A 19519-nucleotide genomic window follows, 5' to 3' on the forward strand; every position below is an offset into this window, starting at 1 on the left:
GACACCACACTCTGCTTTTGCCCTGCTCTGTTCTAGGTTGTCATCTATTCCTAAAAAGTCTTCCCACATAGACACTGCCCTGTGGCCATCAGAGTAATGTGCATCATTTGTCAAATAAAGGCTGTCCTGCCAGTGGCCATCCTGTGCCTGTTATGGAAGATGAAATATCAAGAAAAACAGAACAGGCCCCATTTTCCCCAGGGTCTCAGGCTTTCTCTGGTAGATAAGAAGCTGAGGACATTAATTTGATATATGGCCATGAACAAGTCTCTTTTCCTCTGTGTACTTTAGCTTCTGAGGGCAGGGGACACACAGGCTGCTTTGATATCCTCCATAGATGCAATAGCCATGAAGAAAAATCCCTTAGTCAAAGCAAGAGTAATACTGGAGGGCAGGCAGAAGACCTGAGTTCAAATACTGGCATTCCTGCTTATTGCTTAGTTAAATCTGGCCAAATCTCTCTCTCTCTCTCTCTCTCTCTCTCTCTCTCTCTCTCTCTCTCTCTCTCTCTCTCTCTCTCTCTCTCTCTCTCTCTCTCTCTCTCTCTCTCCCCTTCCCCCCCCCCCACTGCCATCTCTTTATCTGTGGCTCCCATTTCCTATCTATAAAATAAGAAATTTGGACTAGATCAAGGATTCTTAAGTTTTCTGTGTGTGCCCTTTGGCAGCCTGGTGAAGCCTATGGCACTCTTCTCAGAATGCTTTTTAAATGTAGATGTAGCATGGTGGGGTCAGAGACACAACAGGCTCTGTGGTAAGCAGACTGCGTCTATTCAAAGCAAAATTTACATATAAAATAAATAAGATTACAAAGGAAACCAATTTCACTAAAATATAATTATTGAGATTTTTAAAAAATATACAATTCACAGGGGGCAGCTGGGTGGCTCAGCGGATTGAGAGCCAGGACTAGAGACAGGAGGTCCTAGGTTCAAATCTGGCCTCACACTTCCCATCTGTATGACCCTGGACAAGTCACTTGACCCTCATTGCCTAGCCCTTACCACTCTTCTGCCTTGGAGCCAATACACAGTATTGACTCTAAGATGGAAGGTAAGGGTTTTAAATAAACAAACACAATTCACAGACTTTTCCCCCTTCTCGTCCCAATGACCTGCCAAGGTTAAGAAGCCAGGGACTAGATGATCTCTTGTGTCCTTTCTAATTCTGAACCCTAGAAATGAGACAGGTTCAGCCACTTGAAGACCTTTTAGAGTAAAAAGAGAAACTTAGGCCCATGGATTCAGTTTTTTCCTCCTATACAAGGCCCTGTATGTTTGGGTAAATGGTATCTCTGAGAAGGGACAGACAAAAACTTTTCCTACCAGAAAAAAAAGCCAACCCAGTCAAGTCCAAAGTGAGTGTCAGGACAGAACAACCCCTGGGGGGGAAAAGCCTGAGCTGCCTTTCAGCTACTAAACTGCTGCAGTCACAGGATCATGGATATAGAGCTAGAAAGGGATCTTAGAGGCCATTGAGACCAACCCTATCCCTTTCTTTATGGATGAGAAAACTAAGACTGAGCCAAGGCAAGTAATTTCTCCAAAGTCACCCAGTTTCTAAGCGGCAGAACTGAGATTAGAACCCAGGTCTTTCAGACTGCAGATTCAGCCCACTCTCCCTGACACCATAGCGCCTGTCAATGTTGGGAAGCAGAGCCCTAGAGGCCAGACCCCACAGTTCAGATCCACTCACCCTGAGTCTGCCAGTTTCATACCGGGAACCAATTTGGACAGCCAGTCCCCATGAATGGGAACCATTTTTCCTATTCATCTCTCCTTGGCACATCACAGCCTACTGACTCTGGCTTCTCTGTCTGTTGGAACTTCATTGCCAGTAGAGGCTCTCAGAGTCAATATTTGTGAGTAAACCTATGGCCTTCCCTCTGCTTTCACTCCCTCCCCCCCCCCCCCATTTCCAGTTGCTGCTACTGCTGCCTGGTACTAAAAAGCCTGAATTGTTCCTTTGTGTCCTACTCCTAGACAGGGAGCAAATTGTCTCTTGCTGTCCCTTTAAGGAAAGAAATCTTCATACACGCCCCCCCACCTTCTTTGCACCTCAGCCTCCCAGCTCTCAGGGCTCTTGAACAGAGCTAGGCAGGAAATAAACTGCCCAAAGGGACTGGTGGTCATAGGGGCTCTTAGAGGGAAAGCAGGGACTGGTGGGGTTCTTTTAGAAAGAAACCAAGATAGAAGACTTCAAATTAGAAGTTCCCACAGAGGGACCCCCGAGTTAGTTAACCAATCTGATGTGTAAACTGGGTCTTTAAAAACTATCAGTTTTATTTTCCATGACCCATGTGTGGCTCAGCCACTTGTTCATCCCACACAGGTTTCTTTCTTCTGCCACCTAGAATGCCATACTTCCCTGCCACCCCCCTCCTACCTTCCTCCTACCACATCCCCAGGAAATCAGTGTGATGTGTTGTTGCTAGGAAATATAAATTAATTTTTAATGTTTGCCTAAATAATTAGAAAGGTTATTCTAATGGTATTGCCTCCCAATAAAACAAAAATGGAAAAGGCATATAGAAAAAATAAAGAGGATGTTTTAGGGTATGCGATTTGGGAAACCATCTGTCTGGCCATGTCCTCCCCCAACCCTCTTTTATGGGGGGAACTGGGGGGAAAAGAGCCAAAAGGAAGAGCCCTGGGTTGATCTAGCACAGCCTTTTTTTTTGGGGGGGGGGTTGGAGGAGGGGCACAGTTCTGTAATACATTCTTTCAGTTATTCCAGAGGGAATGAAAGGAAGGTGTATTCCCTCTGGGCTAAGTCTAGTGGCTCCACAGAGACAACTTGTTCCCAAACACCTAGCTCACCTCCCCTAGGATGCCCTTGTCCCCTGAAGCATTTTACTTGCTTAGAAGCTGCCAGAACAGCTAAAACCTTGCTGCCTCCTGCCCTCCTGCTTCCACCATTCTCTCTCCCCTTCCCCCATTTCTCCCCTCTGTCTCTCTCCTCCCCCCCCATGGCCCCCCTCTTTCTGTCCTGCTGGCCCCTTCCTGGCATTTCTCACAGGATCTCCTTGTTATTGCAAGCCAGGCCAGGGGGTGAAGGGTCACAGTGGGGCTTGGCTTGTCACTGGGGCCAATCCTGGGGAGGTGGTGTGGAGGAGGGGGAGCTGGTGGTTTTTCTTAAAGAACCCCTTCATTCAGGCTTGCCTCTGCCTCCCATTAATTTGTAGTGCCCCAGACTAGTAATAGTGTCTTTGTGCTACTGCTTGGGAAGGAAAAAACAACACAGAGACAGCAGCTTCACTGTGTTCTAAAAGGGATGTTTTTTTCCCTTGCTTTTCAATACTGTTTTGGATTTTCATCTCTATCCCTGTTGAGGAACCCCCCCCCCCCCCGCCACTCCCTCCCACTGCCTCCCTCAGTGAAATAACTGAGGAGGAGATAGCTGTCCAGCCCTGCTGCTCCAGATCCTGGCAGATAACACACACACAGCTGAGTCAGGAGTTGCCAGCAAAGGAAACAGCTGGGACATGGCCCAGGGTGGGCTCTGCTCATGCTCTCACCTCTGCCCTGGTCCCAGTGCCACCTGCTTATCCCTTTGCTTGGCATTCTCCAGCCACTCTTCCTGCCAGTTGACTCCCCAATCTAGACCCTGCTTGAGGCTCTTCACCCTAGCTAATTCCAACTGCTGCCTGACTCTTCCTCCCCTATAACAACACTCAAGAATTTTTTCCATATCTGTAATTGTAATAATAGCATATGGCTATTAATAAGTAGCTATATTTATATATTTGAGGTTTGTAAAGCTCATTCCACACATGTAATTCATTTGATCCTCATAACAGCTCTCTGACATAAGTATTATTTATTGTTCCATTTTACACATGAGGAAACTGAGGCAGGCAGGGTCAAGTGACTGGCCCAGGGTCACATAGCTAGTAAATGTCTGAGGCTGGATTTAAACTCAGGTCTTCCTAACTGTATACATAGCTCTCTAGCTTCTGTTTCTATATAGCTGCCTTAATAGCAGACAGGTACATTTTCCTTCTCTCTTCTGAAATATATAGTGAATTTGGGAAGAAGGAAAGATAGAGGGGAAAAGATGATGATGTGGCTGTCAAACCCTCATTAATGACTCTGAATCCTTCCAGCAAATTTGATGAAATGGACAGGACTTTGGAGCATGGAAATGGCATGGCACCTGCCATTAAGTTGCTTGCCATCTAGTTAAACACACAATAAATCTATGTTTAGTGGGACAATGGAACATTCATTGGGCATAGTTAGATGCTAGGACCTTGTATGAGGCCTTGAGAGTAAAGATGGGATGGAAAGAGGAGATGTGATAGTTTAAGGGGAAAAAAGCTGTGGGGCAAAGAAAGGAATAGGAGAAATTTAGAGTCTCCTTGGGGAGATAGGATACACCCACAGATAAAAAAAATCTCAAGTGTATCATACACAGTAGCAATGGACCAGGGAGATGGGGTATAGCTTCAGATCCAACACAGGAAGGCAGGGCCCTCTGGAAAGAGACCTCCCCTGGCACAGCAGCACTCACAGGGAGTGCCACCTACTTAGGTTTGAAAATACACTGGCCTAGCTCAGGGCAGGGCAGAGTTATATACAGTTTTGCCAGAGATAACACGGCCAGGGACAGAAGAATGGTGTTTCTATGCTGTTAGTTGGGCTGGTGAAGTCCTGGACAGGCTGGGGAAAAGAGCTCATAGAGCCTGCCTTGTAGATGCTTGTAGTCAGTTTTACAGCCTCAGAACTAGAGGTCCCACCTCAGATTGGCTATTTGGCCTGGAGCAACCTGGGGCAACATCTCAGAGTAAAGAATATTACCTGTTTTCTTTGGCATGGTGGAAGGAGAATGTGATGAGGTCCCAGACAAGAGGTTCTCCATAATGTTGAGGCTTTCAGACATTGATTCCTTCTCTTTCATCTTCATCCACATCTCTTTAATCCCTACCTTTCTCCTGGTTCCTTCCATGGAAGATAGGAAGGAAGGAAGGAAGGAAAGGAAGGCAGGCAGGCAGCTAGGAATATCCTTTGACTTTGCCTCCCCTTTTAGGCTATTATCCTACATCATTTTAAAAATTCTTTTTTGCTGCTTTTATTTCCTAAACTCAGTTCCTAGTCACACAAAATTTGGCTACCCTTCTTACCATTTTTACTAAAACTTCTCTCTCCATAGTAGCTCCAGTTGCCTCTTAATTGCCAAATTTAATAGTCTTTACTTTATATTTCTCAGTCTTTACCCTGTTGGAAGTTTCTCTGCCACTGTTTGACTATATCCTCCCTGATAATCTCACTTCTTTTGGTTCTCCTTCCTTATATCTGATCACTCTTTCTCCATCTCCACCTCCTGCTTCATAAGTGTGGGTGTCCTTTAAGAATATTTCCTTAACTCTTTTGTCTCTATATGCTCTCTGGGATATCTTATCCATTCCCTTCTCATATCTATACTATAGATTCCCAAATCTCTAGGTGTAGCCTCACATTCTCTCCCCATACCTGCTGACTGTCTTCACCCAGATTTCCTATTGGAATTCCAAATTAAACATTTCCAAAACTGATCTCAAGTGCATTTTTCCTCCTAAAACCTGCTCCTACCGCATCTCAACTTTCTTATTTTTATTGTTGACAAAGATTTATAGAGATGTATTGTTGATACCATTTTTCTCCTAGTTCAAAACTTCAGTATCCTATTTGATTCTGCCTTCTCTCTCACCCCACTCCCACATCCATTAGTGGCCAAACCTTGTCCATTCTACCTCCACAGTATCTCTTGAATACATCCCATTCTCCCCATTCACACTGATCTCCCCAGCAGCTCAAGCCCTCCAAACCCTTCTCCCACAGCTGCCAGAATCATCTTCATGTTCTATTATTACTCCCTTTGTCCTCTCTAATTAGCTTGAGTGTCTAGGTATAGCCTTACAACAAACTCCCAAGCCTGGTTTTAAATGATCTTCCATAGTCATTTTCCAAGCTACCCTTCCTGCTTTATTTCACAAAACCCCTCCCAAATTATACATATATCCTATAGTTGTTCCCATCCAACTGTTCCACTATCCCATTCCCCTGCATTCCTGAGTCCACTCCCCTCCCACCACGAGTAGAACTTGACTCCTTCCACAGATCTGCCTGTTGAAATCCTTCCTTTTAAGGACCAAATTAGCTTATCCTGATCCCTCCAGCTGAAAGGGATCTTAGCTTCTTAAGATCTTCCTGGAACATTTTGGATCGAGCCTTTGTCCTCACATTCCAGATCTTCTGATGCTCTAGCCTGTGGTGAGTCTGCTGTCCTTATGTTATGTTATTTATATCTTCCTGATCCTATTTGGAGTTTTCTTGGCAGAAATACTGGAGTGGTTTGCCATTTCCTTCTCCAGTTCATTTTACAGATGAGGAAACTGAGGCAAACAGGGTTAAATGATTTGCCACAACTTTTAAGTATCTGAAGTTGGATTTTTTCTTAAGCCTTTAACCCTCTGTCTATTATCAGTTCTAAGGCAGAAGAATGTCAAGGGTGATGGGGATTAAGTGACTTGTCCAGAGTCACACAGCTAGGAAGTATCTGATGCCAGATTTGAAGCCAGGTTCTTTTGACTCCAGATATAACATTTTATCCCTTCTACTTCCTAGTTGCCCCTTGAAGCTGAATTTGACAAGTCTTCTTGACCCAAGGCCTAATCACTCTATCCACAGTACCACTTAACTGCCTAATAAGGCAGCAGGCCTGCAAACACCACCTGCTCGTCTCATCCAATCTCTCCCCATCCACCAACAATGAACTTGTTCCTCAGTGTTGAGGTATTCCCACCCCTTATTACTCTGCCCATCCTAGTGATACTGAACAACACCCACAACAGAACCCCACTTATTTATAATCTCATCTCCTCTATTTGAATGTAAACTCCTTGAAGGCAGAGACTAGTTTTGCTTTTCCTTTTATTTCCAAGGCTTGATACATAGTAAATAAAATAAATGTTTGTTGATTTATTGGTTACTATAGCATATGGGTAGAGTAAAGTTTATATGAAACAAAATTACTAATATGTTTTCTTTATTTGAAATAACATAACATACAAATTTTTTTATGGCACATATAGCAAAATCTATAGCACTCTCATATGCAATGAATGGCATTTCCTTTGAGGGTTGATCATGACCTAAGAAGATATCTATTCCAATCCATAGCTGAGTAGGAATCTCTTTTACCACATGCCTAACAGTCATTCACTCTCTAAATAAGCACCTCCAACTATGGAAAACCCCTTCCCCCCCAAAAAACCCACCCCTTTCCATATTTAAGCAGCTTTTGTCTTTGTTAAAGCCTTAACCTTCTGCCTTAGAAGTGTGGGTTCCAAGGCAGAAGAGCATATGGGCTAGGCAGCTGGGATTAAGTGACTTGCCCAGCATCACACAGCTAGAAGTATCTGAGAACACTGGATCTCCTGTCTCCAGCCCTGGCTATCTACTGAGCCATTCAATTGTCCCTTAAGCAGCTTTTTTCTAACACAGCCAAAATTCTTGTGTCTATATTGTCACTCAGTGTTGCTAGGGCTGTCTTCTGAGGACAAATAAAGTAAGTCTGATGCTTCTTTTATATGATATAACTTTGAATGCTTGAAGATAGTTATCATATTGTCACAAAGTTTTTTTGGGGGATGTAGATAGTCTTGATGGGTTGTAAAAAGATAGCAACCTTTTTAAGTGAAGCTCTGGGTTGGTCCAAATATTTTAATAAGCAATCTAGACTTATACAAACCAAGCTAGCTAGCTCTTCAGTGCCAGGCACATATCCCAAGGAAATCCAAGCCCAAAAGAAAGGCTAACATATTTATAGCCTCCTGCTTACTGTTCTAGAACTGGAAACAAAGTAGATGACCATCCATTGAGGAATGGCTAGACAAATTGTGCTATATGAAAGAGTAGATCATGTCTTTGCTGTAAGAAATTATTACTATAACGATTGATAGAAAATAAATATGAACTGAAATGGAGACTAATATGAGCTAAGGCAAAGGGAGGGATATAATATAGCAGGTGTTTGTTAAAATGCAAGTTGGAAAAAAACCCAAAAAGGAAAACAGATGCTATGATACTTACCTGGGGTTTTGTTTTTTGATTGGGGGCAAGAGAGAGGGAAAATAAATATTTGTTAACTGTGCAAATATAAGGAAAACAATGAATGTTGTGGTGGGTGGAGGAAATCTTCTTTGAGCTAAAGGCATATATAGAGGAAAGCATACTGATTGGGAGCAAGAAGACCCAGGTTTGAGGCCTGGTTCTGCCAATTATGACCTGTGTGCCCTTGAGCAAGTTATTTATATAAAACCAAGAATTTGGACAAGATAATCACTAAGGCTCCTATAGTTCCTTCAAGCAGTCATGCAACAACATCATTTCAGTTCTTTTTCCATTCCCTAAGGATACTCCAGTTTATCTGTAAACCCTTCTAAAACATGACAGCCAAAATTGAATATAATTGAATATAATATACCTAATATAGTGCCTGGCATATAATAGGCACCTCATAAATGTTTACTGGTTAATTGGTTAGTCTGAACAGGGCAGATTACAGTGGGATGATCACCTTCCTCATTCTGGACCCTCTACCTTTCTTAAAATAGTCTATAAGTATTTTGTACATGAGGAAACAGTGACAGACCACCCCCCACTCCCCATATGCAACACAGTTATCCCTTCCATATCATGGAGGTTAGGGACACGGACACTCTTGAGATCTAGAAAATCTGCCTAAAATTTTTTTACCCCCCGTTCATTCCAGAGAAGTCAGAATTTTTTCTTTTTCTTTTATGGTGTGTTTATAATACTTTATTGTAAATTTTGAATTAAATGTGCATTCCTGTTTCTAAACTTTTTCTGTATTGTCTGCTCGCCTTCATGTATCATTTACATCTTCTGCAAAACCCCCCAAATTCCCATTTAATTTCTAATGCTGTCCCACAATATATTGAAACTGTGATGGGGAAAGTCAAGCTTTGGAAGGGATAATTGTCTAAAGCTCCATCTCTAACCAGGTAGGTGATACTTGAGAGGCCCCATGTGGATTTTGGCAGCAGTGTTAGTCTTCATAATCTATTCCTGGTAGTTCTTCCTGAGGATTGTGATCCCTAACCATAAGCATTGTATGTTTTCTTGGTCTTCTAGGAATCTTGCTATTGGAATTGGGATCCAGAATTTCCCTGAGGGCCTGGCTGTCAGCCTCCCACTTCGTGGTGCTGGATACTCAACCTGGAGAGCCTTCTGGTAATGTCTGTGTCTTCTGTGGAACTGGACTGAATCAGCAACCACTGATTTGGACCAGAATTCAGAGTGTGAATAACCAAAGAGTATCTTCTCGTGTGGAACCATGAACCACCTTCCTCCTCTCTTCTCTTCTCCCTACCCCTAACACCAACCCCCTGTTCTACACCTCCTGCTGCTCGAGCCTGAAATGATCTGTTCATCACTTTGAATGGGGAAGGTCCCCACTGGGCGTTCCTTTAAACTGTGCCCCACTAGTAAGCTGAACAAGCTAAGAAGCCTAGATCCCTCTCACCTACAGGGCATGGAAGGAACTTAAGGGATGTTTCCCTGATAGCTGGAGGTATATGTAGGAGGTGGGTGCCCCATGGACAGCAGAATGACCCTTTCCCTGATTCAGTTCCCTTTTGCTCTAAGAGTTTGTCTGCAGTGAATCTTGGGGGGTTATGTGTGTGTATGTCCATTATTATTCTTTCCCTGTTGATAGGATCCCCTGATTATGGATACTTGCACTTATCCCCCATCACATTTGGCATTTTCACATGAAGGCAATGCCCATTCTCCCTCCCCCTTACCTTAGCTTGCTGAAGCCAGGGATAGAGCCTCTTTTCTCCTCTCTCCCTCTGCCAGCGTTAAAGACCAGATGAGGATTTCGCAACTAAAAAATGTTCTTTTCTAGAAAGGAGTGGGCCTGGGGAAAGACGATAGTGAGCAGAGATGGAGATGACTTATTGGAATAGGAAGAAGCAGGCAGCTCGTGCTACCAGCTGGTAATGTGGAACCCGGCTCATCATGACTTTATCGAGGGAGAACAAATCTTGTACCAGCCATAGAGAAACAGGCTCCGAGATAGCCTGGTTTTGACAGACAAGGGAAGGGGAACCCAGAGTTCTTTCTGAGTCTAATCAATCATGCACACTCTTGGGAGTGAGAGGGAAGATTCATTTTCAGCTCATGGTAAGGTCTGAGCTCACTGCGTCACAGAGGAAGAGCTACAGGAGCCTGCGTGCAGGAGCTGGGTGCCCACTTTCTCCTTCTTGGTAGGATTTCCTACATTCCAAACCCCCATCACCAACTGGTGAACTCTGGGATAACATCTGCTGGAGTCTTTCATCTCCATAGCAACAGTTATCCAGGTGAAGAATCCACTAAAGTGGGGCTATACATACATGGATGATCAGAGTGAATGCTGGCTTCTGAGGACTAGAAGGAACATTGAGAAATTGCCTGGCTCACCTCTTTGCTTCCACCCAAATGGATTTATTTTCTATTTCTGGAGTCTATTAGAAAGGAGGAAGAAATAGTGCCATTCTGGTAATCTCCCTATCACAAATTTCTTTCTTATGTCTAAATATACCATACCTTAGGCCTAAATCATAACATTTAGATGGAAAGGGACCTTAGAGACCATTTAGTACAAATGCCTCCTTTTACAGATAAAGAAACAGAGAACCAAAGTTGAGTAGTTCCTTGTCCAAGATCACACAAGTAGTAAGCCACCTTTTTAAGGCTTTTACCTTAGAAACACATTTTGATTTGAAGACCATTGCAGTCCCAAGATGTCCGAAGCTTCAAGTCAAGAAGGCCCAGATGCAAGCTCAAATCTTACCTTCTACAGCACTTAACCCATTGCTTAGAACATAGCAAGCATTTAAAAAATGCTTACTGACTAACTGTAAGAGGGCTTCTCCATTCTCTGCTCCAGCCACCCAGCCTGTACCCCCCTTTGAGATTATCTTCCATTTATATTAGAATGTGAACTACTTTTAATCAGGGAATTGGGGTTTGGGATTTCTTTGCCTTCCCAGGGCCTAGTTAGCACAGTGCCTGGCTGACCTATTAAATGCTTAATAAATATTTTGGGGGGCTGGAGATGGGAGGTCCTGGATTCCAATCTGGCCTCAGACAACTTCCTGACTTTGTGATCCTGGGCAAGTCACTTAACCCTCATTCAACCAACCTGAAATTTGCTGTGACTTGGAGATGATAGTCAACAAGCATTTATTAAACATCCACTGGGTGCCAGAACTGTGCTTTTAAACACTCATCTCCCAACTTTGCACACTTCCCATTGGTTGAATTGGTTTTCTAAATACCTGGAAAACTCTCTCTCTCTTCACCTCCAACTCCTAGATTCCTTCAAAAGTCAGCTCGAGGGGATTTTTCTTTGAGAATATACATGCATCTTAGTTCTTGCCCCTTTTGAGGCTATTTTGGCATTTCAGGACACTCTTTTCTTCAGAGCACTCGATGGGCTAATGGGGCAGGGGAAGAAGATAGTGATTTTAGAGGAAAAGGAAGAAATACCTACAAACATTTTGTTTTCTCCCAGTAGAATGTAAGCTCTGTTAGGGCAGAGCCATTCTCATTTTTTGACTTTGAATTCCTCAGAACTAGTACAGTTCCTGGTACATAGTAGGAACTTAACTTGTTGAATTGGGAACACCATCAGTCATACCCAAATAGCAAAGCCACCTTGAGAAAAGAGGAAGCTGAGGAATTGTGGTCAGTTCTCAGACCTTGCACTCCAACATTTTTCCCTCCCTCTAGTCTGGGCTCAAAGTCAAACCTTTTTTCCTGAAGTGAAATAGCCAAGGGTATGAACTCTGTAAACCACTGGACAGCAGGGTTGCTGGGATGGAGAGAGAGAGAGAGATTAGAGGTCAAAGCCAGGGCAGGGAGAACTCCCTTCCTCTGAGTGTTCCCTGTAGTCAAAATCAGGACCATTTATTGCCTCGTAGTCAGAGAACCAAAATCTCCCAGAGCTGAGAGGGGGAAAGATTACAACCTAAACAGACTACCCTCTTTCCCTTCATCCAGAACTAGACCTGGGTCAAAGCAATTCCCTCCCATTTTACAGATGGGATGAATGGGGTCCAAAGAGGTGGCTGGCTCACCAGAGGTTACACACAGCCAAGAAGCCACAAAGCTAGGCCTCCTTATGCCTCTCTGAGTCTTCTATCTACCAGTGGTTATCTTTATCTTCGATGCCCTGCTGTTCACCCACATAGATTTGTCCTGGAATTCCCAGAAATCTCCCCTCAACTTGTAATAGTCATGATCCTTGAGATAGTCACCCAAAAAGGGAATTCATGGTGAGGGAAATTTGGGCACCCACTCAGAAGCCAGCTGCCTTGTGTGCTGAGCACCCCAGAGTCCTTAGAGACTTTGTCAGCAAAGTTCAGGTCCTAACAAATTAGAAAGAATTCAAATTCAGACCTTGCTACAGACTTTGTCTGCTGTCCAAAGTCCAGCTTGCCAAGGGCTCACCACTTTTAAGTTGTCCATGGGTGGGGGAATTCTTTGGCCAGGATAAATAACAACATTGATAATAAGCTAGCATTTATATGGTGCTTTGAGGTTTGCAACTATAAATGAGTCTTGTATATATTATCTTATTTTAGCTTCATAACAACTTGGGAGATAGATGATCTTATTATACTCATTTTACAGATGAGAGGCAGACAGAGATGAAGGGACTTGCCCAGGGTCACACTGCTAACAAGTGTCCAAGGTGGGATTTGAACTTAAGTCTTCCTGACTTTGTGTACCATGGCACCCCTCCCTCACTGCCCATGAGAGGTAGTGTTGCATAGTGGGTAGAAGGCTGGCTTGAGTCAAGACCACAGACACTGGCTGTGTGAGCATGGGAAATTTTTTAACTTCTCGGTGTCCCAGGCAATACTCTCATTCAGTTCTATGCCTCAGTGGAGGAAGTTTCCATTCTTCAAGTTCCCCCACACGGATGAAATCACAGATCTGAACCAAAAAAGAAACCAAAGCGACTTAGGGGGAAACAGAGGAAAAACCCATATATCAAAGGGAAATTGTAGGATGAAGCAGAAGCAAGACAGAGGCAGTAATCAAGAGGCAAAAATGAGAATTTTCTAACCTATGAGACCTGTGGCTTTCCTTTCTCCTCTGTAAAATGAGGGGGTTGGACTTCTAATCCTTTGCCAAGGCCAGACCCATATGAACTAGATCTCTTAATCAGTTTTTCCAAGGCCATTCTGAAATCTGGGGAGGAGAGAGAGATTTGGTTGAAATAGAAAATGTACTGAGCAGCCTGGCTTTGTGAGAACCTAAGAACAAAACACATCTTTTAGAATTTTTTAATTTTTTTTTTAATTTTAATAACATATATCCACATAAATTTTCCAAAGTCATATGAGCCATATTGTCTCCCTCCCTTCTTCCCACCCCCCTTCTGGAGCTGGCAAGCAATTCAATCTGGGTTATATATATATTATCACACAAAACATATTTCCATTTTTGTGAGTGAATTCTTTTGAAATTTTTAAAAAATGAAAATGCTTATTTTGTCTTAGTGACAGTAAACACATACAAATAATCAAATAGAGTTTCAAATTTTTTTAAAATTAATTCAAACATTTATTAGGCATCCATGATATGCAAGGCACTCTGCTCCACAGTGAGGGTACAGGTACAAAATTAAAACTGTCTCACTCCTGAAGGAGCTTTTTACTCTGTGCATGAAACCATAAGCTTCCATTATTTATACTTTGTTAAGAAAAGGTTGTGTAAAGTTAATACTTTTAATAAGGTATTTAGAAAAATTTAGGAAAAAACTGTTTGTTTTTATCCCCTCTAATGCTTTTGGTACCTATGGATTTTTATAGATTTTGCTACTGTCACTACTTACACAGTTGTATAGGTCTGATTTTGCAGACTTCAAAATACCTGTTTTTCTCTCTATCTTTATATTTATCAAAAAGTAACAAAAATAAACAAATAAAGCTAAAAGGTAACAAGTACAACATGAAAAAAGAATAATTTAACCCCAAGCATTTTATTAAATTTAAAAAAAAATTTTAGCTCTTACACTCTGTCTTAAAATCAATACTAATTATAGTTCCAAGGCAAACGAGTTATAAGGATTAGGTAATTAGGATTAAGTGACTTGCCTTAAGGTAACACAGCTAGAATGTGTCGGGGACCCAATTTGAACCCAGGACCTTCCATTTCCAGGCCTGGTTCTTTCTCCACTGAGCCACCTAGCTGCCCCTACCCTGAGCATATAAAAAATTATTTTTTTATAACAAAGCACTCATGGGAAATGAAGGAAACTATAATAATGAAGTACTTTTGAGTTTCTGAGAGAAAAATGTGAAAAAAAGGTGTCTTATAGAGAATTTTCCTCCTTCCTTCAGAGTCCAAATTCTTGACTTGGTCCCTTTGGGGGTTCCTCTTACTGTGAAGCCACTCCTTGACACTTTTTTGATGTTCTGATCCCACACAACCCTTCTACCCTGACAAGTGACCTAAGTTGAGGAACAACCCTGGCAGCACAAAGTCTTGGCACATTCAGGGCTCTTTGGTACACATTAGGGCTAGGTGTCTACTCCACACTTTACCCCGAGAAGCCTAGATCTTTTCTCTCTCTCCCCCCACAGGTTCGGCCAATTGAGTGGCATGGTGGAGCCAGTGTTTGGGCTCCTTGGTGCTTTTTCTGTGGTCCTGGCTGAGCCCATCCTTCCCTATGCTTTGGCCTTTGCAGCTGGCGCCATGGTCTATGTAGTCATTGATGACATCATTCCCGAAGCCCAGACCAGGTTTGTAAACTATACTGTTCCCCACCCATTCCTTCTGGATCCTCCTACTTTTAATTCCTCCTCTCTATCTTCTCTATCCTGGCACACTCCCATACCAGCTTCAATCTCATGTGTGTCCTTGGGCCACTTGAGATGTAAAAGAAAGAGGAAAAGGCCAATGGGCTCCTGTTGGCCAACCAAACAAGCACACACCTAGGGCTAAGGAAAAACCAAGCAATGAACCCAATGAGAGGCCTAGTGTGAGACTAAAAGGAATGCAATACACTCTCTTCTTGATTGTTTTTTTTCCCCCTAGCACATCATGGAGGAATTATGTGAGAATGAGAGAAGTCAGATCAGAAAAGGGAATGAAAATAGTTTTAAGGAGAAGTACATTTAGAAATAATAAAAAGGCCAATGCTAGTCTGAGGGATTTGGGGGAGAGGGAGAAGTGATGGGATGACTATAAAAACAACACATAAGTCCAGACTATCCCATACATTTGGGAAGGAATGATGGGAAATGAGAGAAAGGAAAATATGTTTTTCAAATTCAAAACTTACTCACAATTTATCTTTTCCCTTCCCAGTGGTAATGGGAAACTAGCATCCTGGACCTCCATCCTGGGATTTGTGGTGATGATGTCACTGGATGTTGGCTTGGGCTAATACCAAGGCACCTTCGGTCTTACACATGACAGAACAAGGAAGAGGTGGCAGTTGACTTCAATGGAACCAGGAACATAATTCTCCCCAAATGGATTTTTATTTTTACTTTTTTGTTCAGGTTTTAAATCTTGTTCTCCTTCCTCTCTCTGATTCATTTTAGCATTCAGTCATTAATCTGATCACCTCTTAATTATAATGTGATTCTTGTTACTTTTATTTTGAGGGGAATTTTGATATTGTTTGGAAATGTAAGGCGGCTTGGAACTCTGGATTTTTGTTCAGCTACTAAGCAAATTCTTCCTTCCATGGGGTTGGCAGTGAGTGATAAGGCTACAGTCACTGGATTGCTCTTGTGCAAGGTTTCTCTTTGTCTAAGATTCTGTTTACCTTTGTTGGACGAGATCTCATCCCCAGTCATCTTGGACTTGTACCTCCAGCATGGGTGAACCTCACAATGGTAACCCTCTGAAGTGGGATACCCTGGGAACCAAGAGGAAAGCTCCTGAGAACTTTCCCACTAAGGACTCAGAAGAGGGGGACCAGGTTACCTTTTGTCTCTCCCTTCCTAAATCTTCATTGTCTTTGATCCTGGAGTCTTGAAGAGCTTGTATGCCATTCTCCAGTGTTGAATTCAACCAGGAGCAGAACTGGAATCTCATTTAGACCTTGGCCTACTTCCCAAGGACAAAAGAAGACATTTTCTGACTTGGTACACACCCTTTCCCACCTCTCCTAAGGGAACTGGGAATAAGGGAAAGGGACAAAGCCAAGGGAAAAGAGACTGGATATTCCATCTTTTCAAAAGCAATAGGAGCTATTACAGTTAAGGGAAACAGATCAAACTTTGATCATTCTGGTTCTCCAGTGGAAAGGAAAATAGGTTGCCTAGTTCTAGACTTCTGCAGTACCTGTTATTTTAATCAGAGGGAGTGGTGGTCTCAATAGCATATTTACCCATGCTATTTGCACATTCCCTGAGCCCCCACCCCACCCAACCCCCAATTTTTGAACCTTTTGTAGACTATTTCCATAATAAGGCCAAGGAGATATAATGCAAATTCTTTATTTGACCAGTTTAAGGGGGCCACTGGAGCCAACTATGGCAGACCTTTTGCAATTCTATCCTGTACCCCCTCCCCAAATTGTGCCATGCACATCCATTAGATCAGCCCTAGTAGGTGATTTTGTAACTTGATCCTGAAGCCACTACACTGAATAAACCAACTTTGATGAGGGCTATTGCAGAAAAGATGAGTTGGGGGGGGGGGGGGGTTGTTTTGTTTTTAAGTTTCTAAGAACACATTAGACAAACTGAGCTCTTAAAATATCTCTGACCTGCAGAATGACTTGTTATAACAGGTCAGAAACCAGTCTTGTCCCTCACAGGGAAAGGTTTTCAGACAAAGAATGATAGAGCTTGTCTGATTCACCCACAGCCAGAGGGTGGTTAGGGGAAGAAGGTATGAGAAATGACCCAGACTACTCTCTCCAGGACCTGTGGTTGTCTTTAGCCAAAGGAATGGGTTCCATAGATGACTTTGGATAGGCTCAGCTGAGAATCAGATCATCAGTTGGCTTCCCAGGCATCACATTGGCAGCTCCTACTTTCTAAGTTTACATGTGTAACGTTGACAGTTTCTGAATGTTCTCCCCATCCCACCACCTCCACCACTATGGCCAACCTCACACCCCACCTCCACCTCCACCCCCAACCCCAAGAGACTGCCCTGTTCTGTGAAAATACAAGACTCTGAGGCTGGCCCTCAACTTGGGCACATTTCCGGGCTCCAAAATCGAAGGCCCTGTTGGAGAGAGGAGAGGGGTGTTTGGGCAAGATTGATTACTTTGGTGGATGGTGTTTTGTTTTTTACTTTATATAGAGTTCTGCAAAATGCAAAATGCTGTTTCCAATGGACATGACCTTGTAACTGTGATTAATTTCAATAAAGGGGGTATTAAGAGTTGGTATAGATGGCCTATACCACATACACACTCCTTTCTATGGCTTTTCTTTTAATTAATGTTTAATTAGCTCATAGAATATTACCTAGCTAGATGACAGACTCCAGTTCAGAAGGGGTGGGGAATGTGACAAATGAAGTAGAAGGAACTCCAGCCCACTTGGGAAGACAGAAAAATGCACATAAATGAAATATGAGAAAATACCTGGTAATTCAACACAGCTCTGACATTTCTTACCTGTGTAGAGACTCTCTCTCAGATCCCTCCAGCAATAAAATTTAAGAACAAGTGTTAAACAGCTGCATATGGAATAAATAAGGATATAAAGGGACACAGGCAGATTAACCAGAGTTGCAGGAGGGAAAACTCCATAAAGGAAGAAAATTTCAAGAATTTCAAGCCAGATCCTGGAAGAGACACTTATTTAGAGGGCTTCAGGAGGGTGCTGGTTTAACTTCTTGTTTATATCTTAATCAGGTAGGTACGGAATCTAATGGCGTATGAAGTCCCTCCCAGTTTTAAAATTCTGTAAGAAATGAGGAATAGCTGAACAAAAAGAATGAGGCAACGGGCATTTTAAGGTCTCAGTCTCTGATATCTTCAAGGCTAATCTCCCAGAAGGAAAACAATGGCATGCTGGACAAAACACTTCATCTAGTAGGCACCAGAGTAAATTGTCATTAGTGGTGGGTGATGCTACTGAGAACCTTGCCCACAAAATCATAGCATCAGGTCTTTATTTCTCCATCCCTTACTCCCATGTCACACACAGTCGATCACATGTTTCTAGGATCTTCCACTGATGTTTTTATTGGATCTAGCTTAATTTATTGCCTGAATAGTCTCAGGTTCCCCCCTGCCAGTACTGCACAAACTCAGGAAAAACAACAAATATGGTCCCTTTCATTTCTGGCTTCCCTATTCCTTAGCAATTCCACTCTCAAGAACTGAGACAGCTTTCTAACCAATTTATCCAAGGTCTGCAGCCTCAACTGAAAAATCAACACCCAAGATAATCATGGAAGCCAGTCTTCTTATCTCTCTGCCTCTCCCTGAACCCCTTTGCCCTGAGGGAATGAAGATTGTGAGTGAGGGTGACAGTTGGTTCTGTTCTGCCACTGAGCTCCAGGACACTCCTGGTGCAAAGCCAAACCTAAAGTCTGGATATAATCCAACAGAGCAGAATAGCAGAGTAGAAAAAATCCTGGATTAAGAGTTAAAGGACATGATTCAAATCCCCACTCTCCTGCTTGTAACCTGTGGGAAAATCACTGAAGCCCCCTTGGTCTGTTTCCTCATACGTAAAATGAAAGAATTAGACTAGACAACCTCACTAAAGTCTCTCCCAAAAATCTAGGAACCTAGAAGATGCAGACAGCACCACACTAAATTACCCTGGCCGATCACCAGAGTGATTTGCATCTGGTACTTTACAAATGTCTGTGGGATTTAATTAATTCAATTTTTATTTTTGCTGTTTCTTGACTTTTTAAAAAAAGTTTTAATTCTATAGAGCAAAGTATTTTTTCTCAATTACGTATAAACAAATTTTTTTAACATTCATTTTTTTCTAAATCTTTTAACTTCCATCTTAGAATCGATACTATGTGTAGGTTCCAAGGCAGAAAAGCTGTAAGAGCTAGGCAATGGGAGTCAAGTGACTTGCCCAGGGTCACAAAGCTTGGAAGTATCTGAGGCTAAATTTGAACCCTGCACCTCTATCTCTAGACCTGGCTCTCAATCCACTGAGCTCCCTAGCTTCCCCCTTAACATTCATTTTTTAAAAAATTCTAAGTTCCAAATTCTCTCCCTCCCTTACCCCCATCTTGAGAAGGAAAGCAATGTGACAGATTATACATGCACAGTCATGCAAAACATTTGTTGGATTTAATTTAATCCACCAACAAGACAGTTACTTTTGAATTGTTTTAGGTAACAAGAAATGAATGTACATGTATTAATATGTGTATACATACACATATATATATATGTGGAAAGAGAAACGATGCCTGCTTGGGTAGTTTGTTATAGGTTTGTATAGAAATACATAAAATGCAATATTATGTGTATATATTATATCATACAATGTTATCACATATGCATGT

The 19519-nt window shown here is 42.5% G+C and overlaps 1 protein-coding gene across 5 annotated transcripts in view; it reads left to right on the forward strand.

Moving 5' to 3' along the window:
* The window catches only part of SLC39A11 (solute carrier family 39 member 11), a 521155-nt gene extending 503711 nt beyond the window's left edge, over positions 1-17444 (forward strand). For all 5 annotated transcript variants that reach the window (XM_007482717.3, XM_007482716.3, XM_003340311.4 and 2 more), the window contains 3 exons: positions 9137-9235; positions 14647-14805; positions 15374-17444. In XM_007482717.3, the coding sequence (XP_007482779.2) occupies positions 9137-9235; positions 14647-14805; positions 15374-15452 (337 nt within the window). In that variant the 3' untranslated portion in view covers positions 15453-17444. The remainder of the gene's footprint in view (positions 1-9136; positions 9236-14646; positions 14806-15373) is intronic.
* Positions 17445-19519: the final 2075 nt, after the last annotated feature.

Source organism: Monodelphis domestica, chromosome 2, assembly GCF_027887165.1.
Source record: "Monodelphis domestica isolate mMonDom1 chromosome 2, mMonDom1.pri, whole genome shotgun sequence".
NCBI lineage: Eukaryota > Metazoa > Chordata > Mammalia > Didelphimorphia > Didelphidae > Monodelphis > Monodelphis domestica.